General features: G+C 44.7%; 1 protein-coding gene across 1 annotated transcript in view; it reads left to right on the top strand.

Moving 5' to 3' along the window:
- The window catches only part of LOC106566670 (dedicator of cytokinesis protein 3-like), an 80,100-nt gene extending 62,544 nt beyond the window's left edge, over nucleotides 1-17,556 (top strand). Inside the window, 33 exon segments of the mRNA XM_045693031.1 lie at nucleotides 1,079-1,249; nucleotides 2,916-3,108; nucleotides 3,361-3,488; nucleotides 4,046-4,192; nucleotides 4,286-4,384; nucleotides 4,484-4,578; nucleotides 4,752-4,827; nucleotides 5,202-5,302; nucleotides 5,401-5,459; nucleotides 5,566-5,714; nucleotides 5,923-6,008; nucleotides 6,369-6,395; nucleotides 6,528-6,623; nucleotides 6,735-6,795; nucleotides 6,938-7,031; nucleotides 7,155-7,303; nucleotides 7,656-7,742; nucleotides 8,364-8,468; nucleotides 8,929-9,070; nucleotides 9,222-9,388; nucleotides 9,521-9,607; nucleotides 11,316-11,495; nucleotides 12,268-12,351; nucleotides 12,473-12,589; nucleotides 12,659-12,780; nucleotides 12,888-13,026; nucleotides 13,110-13,191; nucleotides 13,363-13,475; nucleotides 13,684-13,783; nucleotides 13,907-14,029; nucleotides 14,167-14,249; nucleotides 14,366-14,416; nucleotides 14,418-17,556. Coding sequence (XP_045548987.1) covers nucleotides 1,079-1,249; nucleotides 2,916-3,108; nucleotides 3,361-3,488; nucleotides 4,046-4,192; nucleotides 4,286-4,384; nucleotides 4,484-4,578; nucleotides 4,752-4,827; nucleotides 5,202-5,302; nucleotides 5,401-5,459; nucleotides 5,566-5,714; nucleotides 5,923-6,008; nucleotides 6,369-6,395; nucleotides 6,528-6,623; nucleotides 6,735-6,795; nucleotides 6,938-7,031; nucleotides 7,155-7,303; nucleotides 7,656-7,742; nucleotides 8,364-8,468; nucleotides 8,929-9,070; nucleotides 9,222-9,388; nucleotides 9,521-9,607; nucleotides 11,316-11,495; nucleotides 12,268-12,351; nucleotides 12,473-12,589; nucleotides 12,659-12,780; nucleotides 12,888-13,026; nucleotides 13,110-13,191; nucleotides 13,363-13,475; nucleotides 13,684-13,783; nucleotides 13,907-14,029; nucleotides 14,167-14,249; nucleotides 14,366-14,416; nucleotides 14,418-15,077 — 4,173 coding nt within the window. The 3' untranslated portion in view covers nucleotides 15,078-17,556.
- Nucleotides 17,557-21,896: the final 4,340 nt, after the last annotated feature.

The following is a 21,896-nucleotide window of genomic DNA, read 5'->3' as shown; positions in this document are numbered from 1 at the left end:
TGAGGTTGTCAGACAGAATCACATCCAGGAGGCCATGAGGTTAAGGCTCACATCACATCTGTTGTCAGACAGGACCACATCCAGGAGCCCATGATGGTAAGGCTCACATCACATCTGTTGTCAGACAGGACCACATCCAGGAGGCCATGAGGGTAAGGCTCACATCACATCTGAGGTTGTCAGACAGAATCACATCCTGGAGGCCATGAGGGTAAGGCTCACATCACATCTGTTGTCAGACAGGACCACATCCAGGAGGCCATGAGGGTAAGGCTCACATCACATCTGTTGTCAGACAGGACCACATCCAGGAGGCCATGATGGTAAGGCTCACATCACATCTGTTGTCAGACAGGACCACATCCAGGAGGCCATGATGGTAAGGCTCACATCACATCTCATCTGAGGCTGTCAGACAGGACCACATCTAGGAGGCCATGATCGTAAGGCTCACATCACATCTCATCTGAGGTTGTCAGACAGGACCACATCCAGGAGGCCTTGAAGATAAGGCTCGCATCACATCTGTTGTTGACAGGACCACATCCAGGAGGTCATGAGGGTAAGGCTCACATCACATCACAGCGTCACATCACAGCGAAGATGGTCGGACAGGACCATGAGTCTAAAGATCACATCACATCAGGACATGAGAGGAGGTCTGGACAAACAGAGTGAACCCACACACTGTTAGACACTCCCAACATACATTTCTTTACCAACATGGAACATTTAGACCTCACGCCTATAGATGAAAGGAAATATGACATGAATGTCAAATAGACAGTATGATCTAAAGCCATGGTAAATCAGGGGAGGTTTCCAGATGGATGAAGACTAGAGATATCTTATGACAGGGAATCATCAATATGTATTGATATGTTTGCATTGCAGAATACTGACATGAATTATGAAGGTTTGCTCTTTGATGCTGTAGTGGTCATGTAAAGGTACATTTTATTACAAGGCCTAAAGAAAGGAACACAACCCAACGCAAACCACCACACTACACATAATATAAAGATAATTGTATTTTACAGGTAATTGTGTCCTATTTCGTCCTCTGTCCACCCTGCAGGCTCTGGAGTACCTGTTGAAGTTTATCGTCCAGTCTCGGATCCTGTACTCGCGAGCGACTTGTGGTATGGAGGAGGAGCTGTTCAGGGCCAGCATCCAGGAGCTCTTCCAGTCCATCCGCTTTGTGTTGAGTCTGGACAGCCGCAGCTCAGAGACCCTCGTCTTCACACAGGTCAGAACATCAGCACTTCCGGTCTGTCCCTAGCTTGTCTTTATCCCAGAAGGCCGAGATGTCCTCTTATTCTACATAGACAGATCAGTGCATTTTGACTGGACTATTATGAGCTTATCGGCTCCTTTGTTCTATCTTTGTGTTCATTTAGCTTTGATTCAATTGACTTATTCATTTATCACTAATTTGTCATTGATTTCATATATTGTTTCATTTCTTTCTGTTGCTTTCCTATAAAATACTTCAAAGGTCAACTCTGGGAACGAAAAACGGTCCGCCTCTTTCTCCAATTGTATTTTAATATTTTAATTGTATTTTGTAAAAAAAACCATCCCCCTTCTCCCCAATTTCGTGATATCCAATTAACTCATCGCTGCAACTGCCCAACGGGCTTGGGAGAAGCGAAGGTCGAGTCATCAGTCGTCCGAAACATGACCCGCCTAACAGCGCTTCTTAACACCCACCCGCTTAACCCGGATGCCAGCCGCACCAATTTGTCGGAGGAAGCACCTGCAAAAACAAGTCGCTAGAGCGCGAAGTAAAAACCCCCCCCGGCCAAACCCTCCCCTAACCCGGACGACGCTGGGCCAATTGTGCTCCACCCTATGGGACACCTGGAGACGGCCAATTGTGACACAGCCTGGGATCGAACCCAGGTCTGTAGTGACGCCTCAAGCGCCTCGATGCAGTGCCTTAGACCACTGCGCCACTCGGGAGGCCCCTCTTTCTCAATTTTCAAACAGAAACGGGGTGTGCCTTTGGTGGTTTATGTGTAATTCTGGTCATGCATGCTATGATCAACATAGCTAGTTCGTTAGCTACCCTAGCCACTGTAGCTAGCCAGTAACTCCTCCAGTATGTGTTGATGTCATTTCACAAGATTTGTTTTTGAATAGAAGCTGTAGAGATTGGTAATAATGGCACTTCTGTAGCCAAATATCTTATTCCTCTTTTTTTTAAAGCATTAAATTACCTGGTATAATGGTGCATTGATCAGTTATACAGTTTAAAGCTGTTATTTTAGAATTTTTGCCCAAAGTTTTGCACATATAATTCAGTGGAGGCTGGTGGGAGGAGATATAGGAGGACTGGCTTATTGTAATGGCTCAAATGGAATAAATGGAACGGTATCAAACATATGGAAACCCCATGTTTGACTCCGTTCCATCAATTCCATTTCAGACATTACAATGAGCCTGTCCTCCTATAGCTTCTCCCACCAGCCTCCACTGATATACTTTGTATAATTTTGTTTTTGCTCTGATCCCTCTTTTCACTGTTGTGATCAACTACATGCTTTTCTATGGTAGACATGCTCCAGGTCTCTCTCGTCTCAGTTAGTCACAGCACCACATTGTGTTGGTCACCCAGTGCAGCAGTTGCTCTCTGTCAGCTGTCAACCTCCCTCGATAAGATATGTGTTACCCTGCCCTGTTTTGGTTTGCATCCTTCTTATGGTCCTTTTAAGACGTATGGATGTTATAGTCCAATAACTCCCTTATGGCATAGTGTCATTTATTGAATAGAGGAATACAAATGATCTAGACCTGCTTCTCCCTGTCTCTCTGCCCTTCTCTCTTTGCCTCTCTGTCTCCCTCTGTCTGTCTGTCTGTCTGTTCTCCTTTTCTCTCCCTCCCTTCTTGTCTCTTCTTCTTGACCCTGTCAGGCGGCGTTATTGAACAGTTTCCCAGACATCTTTGACGAGCTGCTGCAGATGTTCACAGTGCAGGAGGTGGCTGAGTATGTTCGGGGCACCCTGGGGAGCATGCCCAGTACGGTGGACATCGGTCAGTCTATGGACGTGGTCAAACTGCAGTCTATCGCCCGCACCGTCGAGAGCAGGCTCTTCTTCTTCCCTGGTAAGACTGAAGACTACAGGACAACTTTACTAACACCAAATGAAACTGTGAACACTGTTAGATGCTCCTAAAGTGGGAATGTAATAGATTGTTTTACCTGTAACTGGTTCTTTGTCAGGACAAAGAATCTAAAAGGCAAAGGCTAAAGCTGGTTAAAATCTTTCTACAATTGATCCTTCACTCTCTCCCCCTCTCCTTCTCTCTCCGTACTCCTCCCATTCTCTCCCCTCTTCCTCTCTCTCCCCCTCTCAGAGTCTCGTAGTATTTTGCTGCCGGTGGTCCTGCATCACATCCACCTGCACCTGCGCCAGCAGAGGGAGCTGCTGATCTGCTCAGGAATCCTCACCAGCATCTTCTCCATCATCAATACCAGCGCTATGGTACATCACATCACCACTGAATCTACTGCAGTAGAAGAGATTGGAGTTGAAGTTGTCCTAATCATCATCATTAGGGGGATGAAATTATATCTGACCCTGTATCAGTGGTTAGGGGCTACTTCTCTGTAACAAAAGCTGGTACCATAACTGGTTACTAGAACACCTACAGTAGTGTATCAATAGTATCCCAGCTAAACATACTTTTCACATTTCTTGTATCAAATGGAATTAAAGATGGGATGACAGAGTAGTTGGTAAAACTTTATACACTGCCAAGGCTGGTTAAGGCAATTATAATACCATGTCATTGTTCAGACATTATTGTCAAGACATTATTTTGTAGGCCACTTTACATTGAGTGCTGAATTAATATTTTAATTGGTCTGTCGAGCGGCTTATACAAATTAATGAATTATTCATTCAATTCCTTCTCACTCGATCTCGCTCTCTTTCCTCCTCTTCTCTCCTTCTCTCTATCTCTCTCTCTGTCCCTCCCACTATCTCCTTCCTATTTCCTCACCTCTCCCCCATCGTTTCTCTCCCCCCCCTCTTCCTAGGAGTCTTCTGTTCAGGAGGAGGTAGAGATGATGGTGGAGAGCCTGTTGGATGTTCTGCTCCAGACTCTGTTGTCCATCATGTCCAAGTCTCAGTCTCTGGAGACAGCTAGGGGGCAGCGCTGTCCCCAGTGCACGGCTGAGATCACGGTCAGAGACTCTCCTCTCCTACACTACATGAAAAAGATACTGTTTTGTAATGCATGGAACCTCACTAATATGGAAGTGTTTCTGCCTGTCCAGGGGGAGTATGTGTCCACTCTGCTGTCTCTACTTAGACAGATGACCGAGGTCCACTTCCATCACCTGCTCAACAACTTCCACAGCAAAGAGGAACTCAAGGTGAGAGCTACAGCCTCAGTCTGATTTAAGAACCTGGGGCTAAGCTATAATATGTAGATGGTAATGTACACAATACTCACTACCTCCATTGACTTCCAGGAGTTTCTGTTGAAGATCTTCTGTGTGTTCCGGAACCTGATGAAGCTCACCATCTTCCCCCGAGACTGGAGTGTCATGAGGCTTCTGACCAGTCAGTAAGTCTGACTCACATTAGCTGTAACACTGCCTTCATTCTTATCTCCTATAGGAGATAAGGGAAAATATGCAGCTATGAGATGAAAGTCCTTACGCTGATACCACGTGACGTTTGTGTAGACGTTGCGTCATCTATTTTTATCCTAACGTTTTGCTGTGACTTCTTCTGCAGTGTCATTGTGGTGACAACACAGTACCTGTCCCCAGCGTTACACAAGAACTTCTCTGAGGCGGATTTTGACTTCAAGGTGCGTGTCTCTGTAGAGAAACGAGAAGTGTCATGTTGAACAACAGCAGTAAGCAAGTAAACAATAGAGCCTTAAATATCCCGGAGAAGTCGACCCTGAACCTGCTGTTCTCTCCGTGTCTTTCTATGTTCACAAAGGACTCTGTTTTTCTCTCCATGGTTTCCTAACAACAGCTGTCATTCTATGTTGCACCTGTCTCCAGTCTTATGTGTCTGAGTTGTTTCACCCTGCATTTATGAATGCAGAGAAACTATGGGAATGCATAACATTGCTAAGATGTAGGCCTACATGGATAGATAGATAAACAGATGGATAGATCTTTGCCGTTAAAGGGCATTTGAACACGTGTCTGATGTGCATGTTCTCTCTCTCAGGTGTGGAACTCTTTCTTCAGCCTGACAGTCCTGTACATCAACCAGCCCAGTCTGCAGCTGGAGCCCCTCACACAGGCCAAGAGGAAGAATGTCATGGACAAGTAAGAACCTCTCCATCATGTGTGTGTGTGTGTGTGTGTGTGTGTGTGGTCAGTAGTTCTACGTTCTCTACATTACCCCCCTCGTCCTTCCTCTGTAGGTATGGAGACATGAGGGTGATGATGGCCTATGAGCTCTTCAGCATGTGGCAGAAGCTTGGTGAGATAAAATGACATTCAGATGCTTTGTTGTCATTCTAGCCTTCATGGGTAATGTCATGTGTGTTTCTATAACATCGGTGCTGTGCCCTCTCTGTGTGCTCCAGGTGAGAATAAGCCCCACTTTATCCCTGGAATGATGGGTCCGTTCCTGGGAGTGACGCTCGTGCCTCAGAGCGAGGTCCGGAATATCATGATTCCCATCTTCCATGACATGATGGACTGGGAGCAGAGGCAGAACGGCAACTTCAAACTGGTCAGTGCTGTCTGTCCCCTGCTGTGTGCCACCACTCATCCTCTGTAGGCCTTGTTTAACTTCATGTTATAACCCAATATCATATCTATGTTATGGATCTATGATTTTAGTGCTACTGTAGAAGTGTGGTGGTTGGTTCCTTATGCACTAACCTCTCTCTCTCTCTCTCTCTCTCTCTCTCTCTCTCTCTCTCTCTTTCTCTCTGTAGGTGGAAGCAGAGTTGATGGACAAGCTGGAGAGTATGGTGTCAGATGGGAAAGGGGATGGCAATCACAGAGAGCTCTTTGGTCTGCTGTAAGCACCAACAACCTCAGTCTTCTATTCATACACAATGTTACCTGAGTCAGTGTGCTGTAGTACAGATTGAGTCAGTTTGCTACCGCAGGAAAATTATCTTGCAGAAACAGTGTATTATAATAAATGGCTTTTTTTTTTATAAGGGTTGATACTTTTTCGATAGGGCAAATCAAGTCTGACATTTCAAAGTGAAAATTACAACATGTAGAAGCCTTTTTAAACATTGAATACACTAAAAGTTTGCATTTCCTTCTGTACAGGAAAATTCTCAAAATTCTCACAAATTAAGATCCTACATCTGTAATGTTCTTTTGTATGCTCCTGACTTCTTGTGTCTTTTTCTGCTGCATCTTTCAGGACCCAGTTGTTTGGGCCTTACCCCAGGTAAGATATCAGTTTCCCCACAGCCCAAGCTTTTAGCTCTACCACTATCATGGTCCTCAAACAAATAAGTATTTATGGTTTACTATCCTTATAATAATGTGCACGTGTAACATAGAGCTTGTCTGTCTGTAGCCTACTTGAGAAAATTGAGCAGGAGACGTGGAGAGAGACGGGCATCTCATTTGTCACCTCCGTCACGAGACTGATGGAGCGCCTGCTAGATTACAGGTAGATTGGATTACTCATTACAAGCAACATGTTAATATCATAACATTGACTATAGATACATGGATGTACTGTAGAGATTGAAGAGACATTAAAACCCTGCTCTGCTTTTAGGGAGTGTATGAAAGGAGATGAAATGGAGAACAAGAAAATTGGTGGCTCTTCCAACCTGATGGTGAGACATTGTATGATTTATTATACCTTATAACTTATATACCAGTTATGCCAGAGATGTGTTGAGACAACTGCAAATGTACTTTGGTTTTTGGTTCTTGTAGTAATCTTGCTTCCTGATAACATTTGCCTGTCCTCCCCAGAATTTCTACAAGTCTGAGATGAACAAGGAGGAGATGTACATCCGCTACATCCACAAGCTGTGTGACCTGCACCTGCAGGCAGAGGACTACACAGGTAACACACTTATCAACCTGCTCACACTGTATAGTACTGGAACCCTGTGACAGTCAGGATTACCACGTAAGGTCAATGTGGTGAATTGTGATGACCTTTGACCTTTGTCCTCCCCACCAACAGAGGCAGCGTTCACCCTGCTTCTGTACTGGGAGCTGCTGCACTGGGAGGACCGCCCCCTCAGAGAGTTCCTCCACTACCCCACACAGAGCGAGTGGCAACGCAAGGAGGGCCTCAGTCGCAAAGTCCTCCACTATTTCAACAAGGGAAAGGCAAGTCAAGCTAAAACAAGTCAAGCTAAGTCAAGTCAAGCAAAAAAAATACAAGTTAAACTAAAACAAGTAAGAATAAGCATTTCAACAAAGGAAATGCAAGGCTTTGTCTAGATACTTTATGTAGTATTCAAATGTGAGATCTTTGAATTTGGCCCAAATTAAACCATAATTTTATTTGATAAAGTCCCAAATGGATGTACATCCCAAGTCAAAATCTCAAGTCTAAGCACTGCATGTGTCATGATATCCCTTCAAATCCTCCTGAGAATGATATTCCATAGACATGATATTGTATACCTATAATGAGAGATTCCATATGAGTGAGAGCTCTGTCTCTGTCTCTTTCCAGTGTTGGGAATATGGAATATCACTCTGTCGGGAACTGGCTTTCCAGTATGAAACCTTATATGATTACCAGAGTCTGAGCTGGATAAGGGTGAGTCTCTGTCTGTCTGTCTGTCTGTCTGTCTGTCTGTCTGTCTGTCTGTCTGTCTGTCTGTCTGTCTGTCTGTCTGTCTGTCTGTCTGTCTGTCTGTCTGTCTGTCTGTCTGTCTGTCTGTCTGTCTGTCTGTCTGTCTGTCTGTCTCTCTGTCTCTCTGTCTCTCTGTCTGTCTGTCTGTCTGTCTCTCTGTCTCTCTGTCTCTCTGTCTGTCTCTCTGTCTCTCTGTCTGTCTCTCTCTCTCTCTGTCTCTCTCTCTCTCTCTCTCTCTCTCTCTCTCTCTCTCTCTCTGTCTCTGTCTCTCTCTCTCTCTCTTTCTCCCCTTGTCTCTCTGTGTTCTCCCTGTCTCTTTTTCTAAATAGTTGCATCAGAGCGATTACTTTATCCCCCAGTGACTACTCATCATCACAAAGATGGAAAGTAAATAGAAAGGAATGTAATATAATATAAATACTTTATTGTCCTCACATTGTGGAAATATATTTACATTGCAATACACTGACAAAATATCCAAAACATTATGACCACTTTGTCATCAAGGGAACCTCATTGATGTGTGTTGCTGAGAAAGATCAAGACGCTCTCTGAGGGTTGAATCAAGTATTTTTGTCTTTATAGAAAATGGAAGCTGCGTACTATGACAACATCATAGAACAGCAGAGGATTGAACCAGAGTTCTTCAGGATGGGCTTCTATGGCAGGAAGTTTCCTTTTTTCCTCAGGGTGAGATGAACACACGCATGCGCACGCAAGCACTGTCTTGTATAACTTACCTTGTGGGGGGACACAATTCAGTCCCATTCAAAATCCTAACCCTAACTCTGACCTTAACCCTAACCTTAACCCCAAAACCTAACCTTAACCCTAAACCTAACCCTAGCTCCTAAAACTAACACTAACACTAAACCTAATTCTAACCCTAACAATACTTCTAACCTTAACCCTAAACCCCCTAGAATAACATTTGACCTTGTGTAGACCTTCAAAATGTCAAATTGGTCAAATATTTGTTTGTTTACTATTCTTGTGGGGACTTCTGGACTTTTGTTTCTGTAGGGACTTCTGATCCCCACAAGTATAGTTAAAACATGTCACACACACACACACACACACACACACAGGATCTTTTATCTAATTGCTATTTCTTTGTACCTATCAATTGGATGACAACTCTTCTCTCCAGAATAAGGAGTTTGTGTGCCGGGGTTATGACTATGAACGACTTGAGGATTTCCAGCAAAGGATGCTGGGAGAATTCCCACAGGCCATTGCCATGCAGCACCCCAACCAACCAGATGACGCCCTCTTACAGAGTGATGCTCAGTGTATCCTAACCTAACCAGTGTGTGTGTGTGTGTGTGTGTGTGTGTGTGTGTGTGTGTGTGTGTGTGTGTGTGTGTGTGTGTGTGTGTGTGTGTGTCAGTCAACTCAACTGTCAGTCTATTTGGCTATGTGTACCTTAACACGTGGCCTCAGACCTGCAGATCTATGCGGTGACCCCAGTGTCAGACATTACTGACGTGCCTCAGCTGGAGCGCGTCCCAGAGAGAATCAAGAGCTTCTACCGCATCAACAATGTCACTCGCTTTCACTACGACAGACCCTTCCACAAGGGACCCAAGGACAGGGAGAATGAGTTCAGAGTATGTGTGTGTGTCTTTTATGTCCAAGTTGTTGTTTTGTAGGTCTAAATAGAATGAATGACAATTGAAGGTAATTATATTGTCTATATACTATTCAGAAGGGGATTCAGTGTTTTATGTGTGTGTTTTCAGAGCCTGTGGATTGAGAGAACCACCCTGATTCTGTCTCGTCCCCTCCCTGGAATCTCCCGCTGGGCTGAGGTGGAGAGGAGAGAACTGGTGAGGAGCACTGTCATCTCATACTGTCGTCTCATAGGCTATTGTCATCGCATGATGTCATCTCATACTGTCGTCTCATACTGTCCTCTCATACTGTCGTCTCATAGGCTACTGTCATCTCGTACTGTCATCTAGTACTGTCGTCTCAAACGTCATCTCATACTGTCGTCTCATACTGTCATCTCATACTGTCGTCTCAAATTGGCGTCTCATACAGTCATCTCATACCATCGTCTCAAACTGTCATCTCATACTGTCGTCTTATTCTGATGTCTCATAGGCTACTGTTGTCTCGTACTGACATCTCAAATTGTCGTCTCAAACGTCATCTTATAGTGTCATCTCAAACTATCGTCTCAAACGCCATCTTATACTGTCATCTCATACTGTCATCTCATACTGTCGTCTCATACTGTCGTCTCATACTGTCGTCTCATACTGTCGTCTCATTCTGTCGTCTCATTCTGTCGTCTCATTCTGTCGTCTCATACTGTCGTCTCAAATTGTCGTCTCATAGGCTTCTGTCGTCTCATGCTGTCATCTCAAACTGTCTTCTCATACTGTCATCTCATAGGCTGTCATCTCACGCTGTCGTCTCATACTTTCATCTCATACTGTCGTCTCATACTGTCATCTCATACTATTGTCTCATTCTGTCGACTCATAGGCTACTGTCGTCTCATACTGTCGTTTCATACTGTCGTCTCATACTGTCATCTCACGTTGTCGTCTCATACTGTCGTTTCATACTGTCGTCTCATACTGTCATCTCATACTATTGTCTCATTCTGTCGTCTCATAGGCTACTGTCGTCTCATATTGTCGTCTCATACTTTCATCTCATACTGTCGTCTCATACTGTCATCTCATACTATTGTCTCATTCTGTCGACTCCTAGGCTACTGTCGTCTCATACTGTCGTCTCATACTGTCGTCTCATACTGTCATCTCACGTTGTCGTCTCATACTGTCGTCTCATACTGTCGTCTCATACTGTCGTTTCATACTGTCGTCTCATACTGTCATCTCATACTATTGTCTCATATTGTCATCTCATAGGCTGTCATCTCACGCTGTCGTCTCATACTTTCATCTCATACTGTCGTCTCATACTGTCATCTCATACTATTGTCTCATTCTGTCGACTCATAGGCTACTGTCGTTTCATACTGTCGTTTCATACTGTCGTCTCATACTGTCATCTCACGTTGTCGTTTCATACTGTCGTTTCATACTGTCGTCTCATACTGTCATCTCATACTGTCGTCTCATACTGTCGTCTCATACTGTCGTTTCATACTGTCATCTCATACTATTGTCTCATTCTGTCGTCTCATAGGTTACTGTCGTCTCATATTGTCGTCTCATACTGTCGTATCATACTGTCTTCTCATACTATCGTCTCATACTGTCGTCTCATACTGTCGTCTAATAGGCTACTGTCGTCTCATACTGTCGTCTCATACTGTCGTCTCATACTGTCGTCTCATACTATCGTCTCATAGGCTACTGTCGTCTCATACTGTCATCTCATACTGTCATCTCATACTGTCATCTCATACTGTCATCTCACGTTGTCGTCTCATACTGTCATCTCATACTGTGACATCAGACTCCTTAGGGAGATGATGCAAGCAAGTGCATCATTTGTGTTTGTCTCTCTCTCGCAAGTGTCATTATGGATTCAAATCTATGTGTGTGTGTTCAGGTGGAGGTGAGCCCTCTGGAGAATGCCATCTACGTGGTGGAGAATAAGACCCAGGAGCTGCGGACCCTCACCAGCCAGTACCAGCACCGGCAGCACCATGGCAACATCAACCCCCTCAGCATGCTGCTCAACGGGGTCATAGATGCTGCAGTCAACGGGGGCATCGCCAGATACCAGGAGGTACTGACAGAGAGGGATGGAGGGAGGGATGGAGGAAACATTCAGTGTTATCTGCTATAGACCCAGTTGGTATTCGATAGAACGCTGCCCGCCTGTGGGGAAACCAGGCAGGTTTTGAAACTGTAGTAAAAGTGCAGTTACTGCAGTCGACTGTAGTATTTTGTACGCAGTAATTGAAGAATAACTGCAGCGTACTGCAGTTGAAGTGCAGTTATTTTGAACTCTAACTGTAGTTGCACTGCAAAATTACTGCAGTAAAAAAAAGGTGTTATTTTGGATGCAGTATTTGTAGCATACTGCAGTTAGTGGAGTGAGTGGAGTTACAAACGGACTGTACTAAACAAGTTACATTTCTTACTTGTGATGAAATGTTTTCCACACAAATAGATACGTGTAGTCTACTTGGACACAGCGTCCCTCCATTTCCCACACCGAATAGCTTGAAGCCACAGGGCTCTTCTTGCAGGCTCTATTTCCCTATGTGGAAGCATTCGAACCGTTGGTCGAGATTTTTGACTTGGCTTCATGTACATTGAACAACACTGCAGCTTTTCAGGCATTGTTTTGTTCTTTCTGTATAACAGAAAATCTACGACCAAGTTGGCTCTTTTACAATAGGGGCCAATAGGAAAGAATGTTTGTTTCCCCAATTTGTGGGCGTGTTTGAGGGGAATTGCTTTTTATTATTATTATTATTATTATTATTATTATGTGAATATCGACTTGGAGTATGCCTTGTAACTCAATCATATCCCATGTTCCTCCTCCACAGGCATTCTTTGATAAGGAGTACATCAACAGTCAACCAGAGGACACAGAGAGGATAGCTCAGCTAAATGACCTGATGCAGGAACAGGTCAGACACAGCTCTTTACTCCTCACTGCCCACTGGTCAGTGGTCCATACAGTGTACATGGGTATAGAGGACAGATAAACCATATGTTCTCTCTTTCCTACATGTTGTTTCATTGTCACAGCTTCACATCCTTGGCGTGGGGCTGGCTGTCCACGAGAAGCTGGTGCACCCAGAAATGCGTCCTCTGCACAAAAAGCTGATAGATCAGTTCCACATGATGAGGGCTGGTTTACACCAGGTAAGTGGTTCTACATGCTCTCCTGTTGTGTGTGTGTGTGTGTGCAGTCAGTGTAAATATTCAGAGCAGTCTTTATATGTGGCCCAACAGGGGTTGCCAGCGGCCTACACAGGGGTCAACTCTCCCAGAGGCATCCTGACCACTCACAGCCACATGAGCCCAGAGAGCGTTCGTCTGATACACAGACACAGGTCAGTCACACATTATACCAGGTTTCACTTGAGAAAGAGATGTTACAGTAATCTCAATGTGACCACCTTTTAAAACATGATTTTCTCTCTCTCTCCCTCTATTTTAGCCCTATGAACCTGCAAGGTTCTATACGCCAGTCCTCCTCCTCCCTCTCTTCTCACACCTCCAGCGAGGCGGGAGGAAACCTGGTCATCCTGACAGATGGCCTGATGGGAGAGCCCCCTGAGGATACGGCACACATGCAGGTGGGTTTAACATGCACGGATACACACACGCCTGTTTTGTACATTTTGAAGATGCGTGTGTGAACAGATGTTTTATTTTCCAGCCAAGCCCCTCCTCCTCCAGTCTGAGCTCCATTCGCTCCACCTCCTCCCAGATAATCAACTCCGCCCCTTCCAGCGCTAGAGGTGAGTGACTCCTGCACCAGAAAGTACATATTTTATTTAGGAAACATGTTAATTCACAGTTGTGACTATAACTGTCAGTCAGTGTATATCCAGTGTTTATCAGTGGGTCTCTGGTGTCCATACTGTCTACAGCAGACCTGTCCTGTCCCCCCCCCTCCATCCCTCCCCCAGGCTCTCCGTCCCTACCGGATAAAACCAAACACAACCGGGAGGTGATGATTCTGCTGCCTCCTCACCAGAGAACTAACAACACCATGTACTACAGCATGACTGACAACGGACAGGTACTGACGTTACAGGCCAAACCATTCAATTACTGCTGCCAAATGGACTGACGACATTGCTGCATTAGTTATTTAAGGAGAAGAAGACAGTTAGTTCACTGAAACGTTGGAACAGCAAATTGGCCCGAAGCAGCAATATACTGGTACTGAGACTACAGAGCATACTGTTTGTTCTTATCTTTAGCCTCTGTTGTCTCTCTGTTTGCAGAGCAACAATCTGCAGCGTGCCTTACTCCAACAAGTGAGCCCCTGTAAGCCATGCATTGACCCTCACATGGGCTTGCCAGAGAAAGGCAAGTATACTGAATGTGCGTGGTAAAATTGGTTAATGATGCTTTTCTCTAGTGTTGAGCTAAGTAGGACAACTACACATACAGTAGGAGGATTTCCTAGCTCTGTAGTGAACAGGTGGTTTTCTGGTGTTCCCCCAGTGTTCCCTAGTGCCCCCAGCAGCTGGAGTCTAGATGGGGAGGGTAGGGAGACAGTGCCCTACATCCAGGGACCTACAGGGGGTGTTATCATGCCCCCCATCCCGCCCAGGTCCTTCCCACCAGGTAAGAACAATCATGTCATAATATACACCTTATTTATGGGTAAGAGTCCCTTAGCTGTCATGTACACTAGATAGGAGGTTTTGTAAAGTACATGGGACATTTATTCTGATGTGAACGTTTTTACTTCCTCTCTCTAGGTCACTTCCTGATGCACTTTGATGCGTTCCACCACCAGAACAGTGACCCACCCCCAGCACTGCCCATTCGCTCTCTCAGAAAGGTTAAAGACAGTCATGCATACTGTACCAGTAAATAATGCTATCCTCTTAACTTGGTCAACAGATGTCAACTCATTGTCAACTCATTTCTTATCTTCCTCTCTCTCTCTTTATCTAGTCTCCTCTCCACCCCATACCAGGCTCCCCTACCAGTCCTCAGTCAGCCCTGGGGGGGCAGTAACTCCACCCTCTCGGGCAGTGCCAGCAGTGGCGTCTCCTCTCTGAGTGAGAGTAACTTTGGGGGCCAGTACCCTGATCCCCCCGTGCGAAATGATGCCATGGAGCCCGTCCCCAGCCACCTGTGGACCCCTGATGAGTACCTGGACTCTCCTTACCTCCACATCCACTACAGCGGGCCAGAAGCAGAGTCCCTCGACCAGGTTCGACCCTTCCATTACCGCAACCCTGTCTCACACCTCCACCCTCACTCCCACCCCCATTCTCATCCCCAAACAGGCGGCCTCGACGGTCACCCCCACCCTCACTCCCACCCCCAGTCTCACCCCCAACCGGCCGGCCTCGACGGTCACCCCCACCCTCACTCCCACGGGCCCACCCACCACCAGATACCACTCCACGGCCCCCACCGCATTCCTTACCGGCGCCCCCAACCCCCGGCTGTGCCCCCCAAGCCCTACCTGAGGGAGGGGTGCATCCCTGAGGAGGACCTGAGCTCTCTGTTGCCCCAGCCCATCCCCCTGCCTCGGAGGATCTTCCACTCCCCCCCACAGCCACAGAGAGGAGCAAGCCAAGGCTGCATGGGAGCAGTGCATCAGCGAGGAACACGAGGAGACACCATGAGGAGACCGTCTTTGGCTTCATCTCAATAGTCTATTATATTATAGTACTAAAGTGCTGGGCCTCTTGGAGATTTCAGTCACCTCGGTGCATCTAAATAGTCTAAAGTGACTCCCTCCCCCCTGTCTCCTTTCCTTCAGCTGCATTGATGTGAGAGATCATGGGCTGTGGAATCATGCAAATACATTGTAGTCATTGACCATATTGCTTTCATCCATCCTATGTTTTCATATCAGTGCAGGTAAAGGGGAGGAAACAAGGAGAGGAATCCACTTTAGACTATTGAGATACGCCCTCACTCTTCTCACTGTATTCAGACGGTCTGATTCTGAATGGAGGAAGCAGCCTCATAGGAATTAATAAGGGAAATATTATCTGTTGGACAGTGTGACCGATAATAATGACTTTGTTTAAATTAATATTGATTGTACACTCTTCTACAACTAGTATGTGAGCATGTTTAGTTTATTTTCATTTGAGAACAATATACAGCCGTTTCGTGAAACATGACGATCTCGATCAACATGATCAAACGATACAAGCTCCGAAAGGACCCCCCCCCCTTTTCCACAACAAAAGGCAACTACAGAAAGTTATATTCTTAGTAAAGTGATGTTGTCTTTTCTGTTTTCAATGCTACATATATCTAACCTATTATTTTGATAGCTTTGCTACAGTATATATGGGGTTTTCAAGTACACTTTCCATGCTCTTTTTTTTTTTTTACAAAACACTGTATAGTCCTTCACCATATGGCATTCTCCAATACTCTGTTCTGATACCTGGTTCTCATTGAAAGCAAGTCTGTTATTTGACCTGGGTCGCTCTTCTCGACCCAAACCTCAAAGGACATATAAACCTCAGTTTAGGAGTATTCATCCATACGGTACGTATGGAAAACCAATGTGAATGTATTTAAACAAGATGTGCTATTTGTATTACACAAGTGGCAGGTCTTATTTTGTGTTCAAGTGCTTTTATATTTAAGTTCTGTCTCTATTCCAGTCTTCTAATCTTTTGTGTGCCAGATAGAAATATCTCATGAGAGGAGCATGAGTGTTCTCTGACTGACAGATCTGATCAATCCTTGGGAGGGGTACAAGGAAGGGGTGAAATTGTCAGGTGCTGGAACAACAGTGAGTTCCAATTTCAGTTGCGCAGGTTGAGCTGGATCCAATTGGACTGGATTGATCCCTGAAAGTAGATGGTGATGGAGACTAAGATGCGGTAAGATGAGAACGAAGAATAACGACTTAACAGTACCTCAATCACCTATTGGACTAACTATACTCAGAAAACCAGTATCACACCCTCTCTCTGCCTCTATATGTTTCAGGCCAATGTCAACCAACAAGTACTAAATATGGACCGTGTGTAAACGGACTGATGGCAATGACATTGCTTCAGTCTGATTTACAGTACATCTTACCTGTTCTACTCACCACCACACCCTCTGCGCACCCCCCTCCGCCCACCTGCCTTAAGTGCACTGAATTGCAGTATCAATCTCTCGCTCAGACAACTCACTTGACTGGTTCTGAGAAACTCATGAAAATGACAGCTCTCCTTTCTCGTCACTTTCTCAACACTCTCTGAACAAAGCAGATAATATCAACGTGTGACATCTGTTTTGTCCTGCCTTGGTTGACGATGTGGTGCTACAGTAATACTTTCTGCCTGCATCTCCTCTTCACCCTGATCTGCAATATGAACATGTTTGTGTATAGAAGATGAGTATGAGAAGCTCAGACAGGACCATGAGGTTGATCTCCTTGGGGAATGAAGGTACAACAGAGAGTTAGCTGAGATGTAACGTATAACTCACCACCAGTGGGTTGGAAAGTGGAGGTCAGTATTCCAACGACAGCTCTTTGTTTCACACAGTCGTTTTCTGCAGGTAAATGCTTGGTTTTGTGTTCTTGTAAATCAGGTTCTCCACTGATCAGACAACATCTATTTTTGTATGCAGATTCATCAGTGTTGACGTTTTTCACTGATGTACCATGAAAGGATGCAGGGTATGTTTAGCAGTGGAATTAGTATGGAAGAGCAGAGCTATAGATTAAATAAGATGAATATCAGGTGTAGGGGCAAGCTGATGATGAGAGGTGTGATACTCAGATCAAATATAGGTACAATAGAATTTTTCAATGTAAATTCTGTTACTGTACATACAGCGGTATTGTCAAATATTTTTGAGACTTATTGCAGACCCCCCTAAAATAATTGTATTGTTGTTTTGTGTAAATACATGTACTCCAGAAATGGATATAATTGATGAATATCTGTAATCAATGTTTAAAGACCAATCCATTAGACTGTGGTTGTCTGCATTGTTGACTTCAAGTCTTCAAATATAAATACTTTATACACTTTTCAATGTGCTTTCTTGTACATATGGTGTTAGCATGATCAAACAGTGTTTGGTTGTAAAAGTGGTTTGCCTACTCCCATAACTGCTGTGGTATGGATTCATTAACAATGCCAAACATTAAAGACAATCTTTTATCAGCCTCGTCTCTGTCATTTCCATTGCTTGCTGCTCTGTGGGAAATAGCAACAATGATTGGCAGTATGTTTGGCTGGGAATGGAATTTGACAGAGGTAGATATATACACAAAGGCAGGGTAAAGTGTCTAGGCATCTGGATAGATAATAATACGAGTAAAATAAAGAACAGAGTAGCAGTAGCAAATGATGAGTGTAAAAGTGTGGTAGTTTCTCCTATTCTTTTCTGCAGATCCTCTCAAGCTCTGTAAGGTTGGATGGGGAGCGTTGCTGCACAGCTATTTTCAGGTCTTTTCAGAGATGTTCGATCGGGTTAAAATCCGGATTCTGGCTGGGCCAATCAAGGACATTAAGAGACTTGTCCTAAAGCCACTCGTGCGTTGTCTTGGCTGTGTGCTTAGGGTCCTTGTCCTGTTGGAAGGTGAACCTTCACCCCAGTCTGAGGTCCTGAGTGCTCTGCAGCAGGTTTTCATCAAGGATCTCTCTGTACTTTGCTCTGTTCATCTTTGCCTTGATCCTGACTAGTCTCCCAGTCCCTATCGCTGAAAATATCCCCACAGCATGATGCTGCCACCACCATGCTTCACCGTAGGGATGGTGCCAGATTTCTTCCAGACTTGACGCTTGGCAAACAGTCCAAAGAGTTCAATCTTGGTTTCATTAGACAAGAGAATCTTGTTTCTCATGGTCTGAGAGTCCTTTAGGTGACTTTTGGCAAACTCCAAGTGGGCTGTCATGTGCCTTTTACTGAGGAGTGGCTTCCATCTGGTGACTCTAACATAAAGGCATGATTGGTGGAGTGCTTCAGAGATGGTTGTCCTTCTGGAAGGTTCTCCCACCTCCACAGAGGAACTCTAGAGCTCTGTCAGAGTGACCATTGGATTCTTGGTCACCTCCCTGACCAAGACCCTTCTCCCCCGATTGCTCAGTTTGGCCACTGTGTTCTTGGGGACCTTCAATGCTGCAGAAATGTTTTGCTACCCTTCCCCAGATCTGTAAGTCGACACAATTCTATCTCTGAGCTCTATGGACAATCCCTTTGACCTCATGTCTTGGTTTTTACTCTGACATGCACTGTCAACTGTGGGACCTTATATAGACAGATGTGTGTCTTTCCAAATCATGTCCAAGCAATTGAATTTACTACAGATGAACTCCAATCAAGTTGTAGAAACATAAAGGAGGATCAATGGAACAGGATGCACCTGAGCTCAATTTCGAATCTCAAGGGTTTGAGTACTTTTGTAAATAAGTTATTTCCGTTTAAAACAAATTGTCATTGTGGTGTATTGTGTGTAGATTGCTGAGATTTTTATTTATTTAATCAATTTTAGAATAAGGCTGTAAAGTAACAAAATGTGGAAAAAGTGGATACTGTATGAACTGTATGTATTTAGGGCAGCAGCCTCTAAGGTGCAGGGTTGAGTAACCGGGTGGTAGCCGGCTAGTTAAGGCTATTTAAAAGTCTGATGGCCTTGAGATATTAGCTGTTTTTCCATCTCTCGGTCCCAGCTTTGATGCACCTGTACTGACCTCACCTTCTGGATGATAGTGGGGTGAACAGGCCGTGGCTCAAGTGGTTGATGTTCTTGATGATCTTTTTGGCCTTCCTGTGACATTGGGTGCTGTAGGTGTCCTGGAGGGCAGGCAGTGTGCCCCCAGTGATGCGTTGGGCAGACCGCACCACTCTCTGGTGAGCCCTGCGTTTGTGGGCGGTGCAGTTGCCCTACCAGGTGGGGATACAGCCTGACAGGATGCTCTCAATTGCGTATCTGTAAAAATGTAGGGGCCGAGATTAATTTCTCAGCCTCCTGAGGTTGAAGAGGCGCTGTTACGCCTTCTTCACCACACTGTCTGTGTGGGTGGAACATTTCAGATTGTCAGTGATGTGCACGCCGAGGAACTTGAAGCTTTACACCTTCTCCACTGCGGTCCCGTCGATGTGGATAGGGACGTGCTCCTTCTGCTGTTTCCTGAAGTCCCCTGTGTTGAGGATCAAATCAAAGTTTATTTGTCACGTGCGCCGAATTCAACAGGTGTAGACCTTACAGTGAAATGCTTACAGCGAAGTAGAGGTGTTGTTTCCTAACTTCACCACCTGGGGGCGGCCCGTCAGGAAGTCCAGGACCCAGTTGCACAGAGCGGGGTTCAGACCCAGGGCCCCAAGCTTAACCTCTCTGGGAACGTGGGACGCTTGCGTCCCACCCTAGTCAACAGCCAGTGGAATCGCGTCGCGCGAAATACAAAACCTCATAAATGCTATAACTTCAATTTCTCAAACATATGACTATTTTACACCATTTTATAGATACACCTCTCCTGAATCGAACCACATTGTCCAATTTCAAAAAGGCTTTACAGCAAAAGCAAAACATTAGATTATGTTAGGAGAGTACCCTGCCAAAAAAAATCACGCTGCCATTTTCAAAGCAACTAGATGCATCACAAATACCCAAAACACAGCTAAATGCAGCACTAACCTTTGACAATCATCATCAGATGACACTCCTAGGACATCATGTTACACAATACATGCATTTTTTGTTCGATAAAGTTCATATTTATATATAAAAACAGCATTTTACATCGGCGCGTGACGTTCAGAAAATATTTTCCCTCAAATGCTTCCGGTGAATCAGCGCTACAATTTACAAAATTACTATTCGAAAACATTGTTAAAATGTAATATTGTCATTCAAAAGAATTATAGATTAACATCTCGTGAATGCAACCGCATTGCCAGATTTAAAAATAACTTTACTGGGAAATCACACTTTGCAATAAACGACGTGGTATGCTCAGAAAAATAGGCTAGGCGATACATGTTAGCGCCATCTTGGAACCATCTAAAATCAAATATAATATTGTAAATATTCCCTTACCTTTGATTATCTTCATCAGAAGGTACCTCCAGGAATCCCAGTTCCACAACAAATGTAGTTTTGTTCGAAAAAGTTAATAATTTATGTCCCAATAGTTCGTTCTTGTTAGCGCGTTCCCGAAGGCTACTCATAATGTACTGAAGCGCGTGGGACTTGTCGTCACGAATGTGCAAAAAATATATATTTACGTTCTTTCAAACATGTCAAACGTTGTATAACATAAATCTTTAGGGCCTTTTTCAACCAGAGCTTCAATAATATTCAAGGCGGACGATTGCATTGTCTTACTAAACGTTTCGGAACAAAAGGGTTCCCATGGGCGCCCGCGTCATAGTAGTAATAGCCCTCCCCCTGTGACCAACTTCCCAAGCCTCTCTTTGGGTCAGTTTCTACCATAGAAGACTCAAACCACTTTGTAAAGACTGTTGACATCTAGTGGAAGCCGTAGGAAGTGCTAAATGATTAATAAGTCCCTGTGTGCTTCAATGGCAAAGGTTTGAAGTGATTCCACACATCAGATTTCCATTTCCTGTTAGGATTTGTCTCAGGGTTTTGACTGCCATATGAGTTCTGTTATACTCACAGACACCATTCAAACAGTTTTAGAAACTTTAAAGTGTTTTCTATCCAAATCTACTAATTATATGCATATTCTAGTTACTGGGCAGGAGTAGTAACCAGATTAAATCGGGTACGTTTTTTATCCGGCCGTGCAAATACTGCCCCCTATCCCCAACAGGTTTTAATGATGAGCTTGGAGGGTACAATGGCGTTGAAGGCTGAGCTATAGTCAATGAACAGCATTCTTACGTAGGTATTCCTCTTGTCCAGATGGGATAGGGCAGTGTGCAGTGCAATGGCGATTGCATCGTCTGTGGATGATAAGCAAATTGAAGTGGGTCTAGGGTGTCAGGTAAGGTAGAGGTGATATGATCCTTAACTAGCCTCCCAAAGCACTTGATGATGACAGAAGTGAGTGCTATGGGGCGATAGTCATTTATTTCAGTTACCTTTGCTTTCTTGGGTATAGGAACAATGGTGGACATCTTGAAGCATGTGGGGACAGCAGACTGGGATAGATATACTCTGGTACCATTTGTTATATGGTAGCAGAGTGAACAGTCTATGGTTTGGGTGGCTGGAGTCTTTGGCAATTTTAGGGGCCTTCCTCTGACACCACCTGATATAGAGGTTCTGGAAAGCAGGGAGCTCAGCCGCAGGGATGTAATGGGCTGTCTGCACCACCCTTTGTAGCGCTTTGCGGTCAGTGGCGGTGGAATTGCCATGCCAAGCGGTGATGCATCCAGTCAAGATGTTTTACTATAGATCAGGGGTGGGCAACTCCTCGAGGGCCTGAATGGTGTCACTCTTTTTCTCCATCCCTAGCAAACACAGCTGATTAATCAAACTGTATTCTAAACTGAAGATCATGATTAGGTGATTATTGGAGTCAGGTGTGTT

The sequence above is a fragment of the Salmo salar genome, chromosome ssa13, assembly GCF_905237065.1.
Source record: "Salmo salar chromosome ssa13, Ssal_v3.1, whole genome shotgun sequence".
NCBI classification, from domain to species: domain Eukaryota; kingdom Metazoa; phylum Chordata; class Actinopteri; order Salmoniformes; family Salmonidae; genus Salmo; species Salmo salar.
This window is presented reverse-complemented; position numbering and strand designations above follow the sequence as displayed.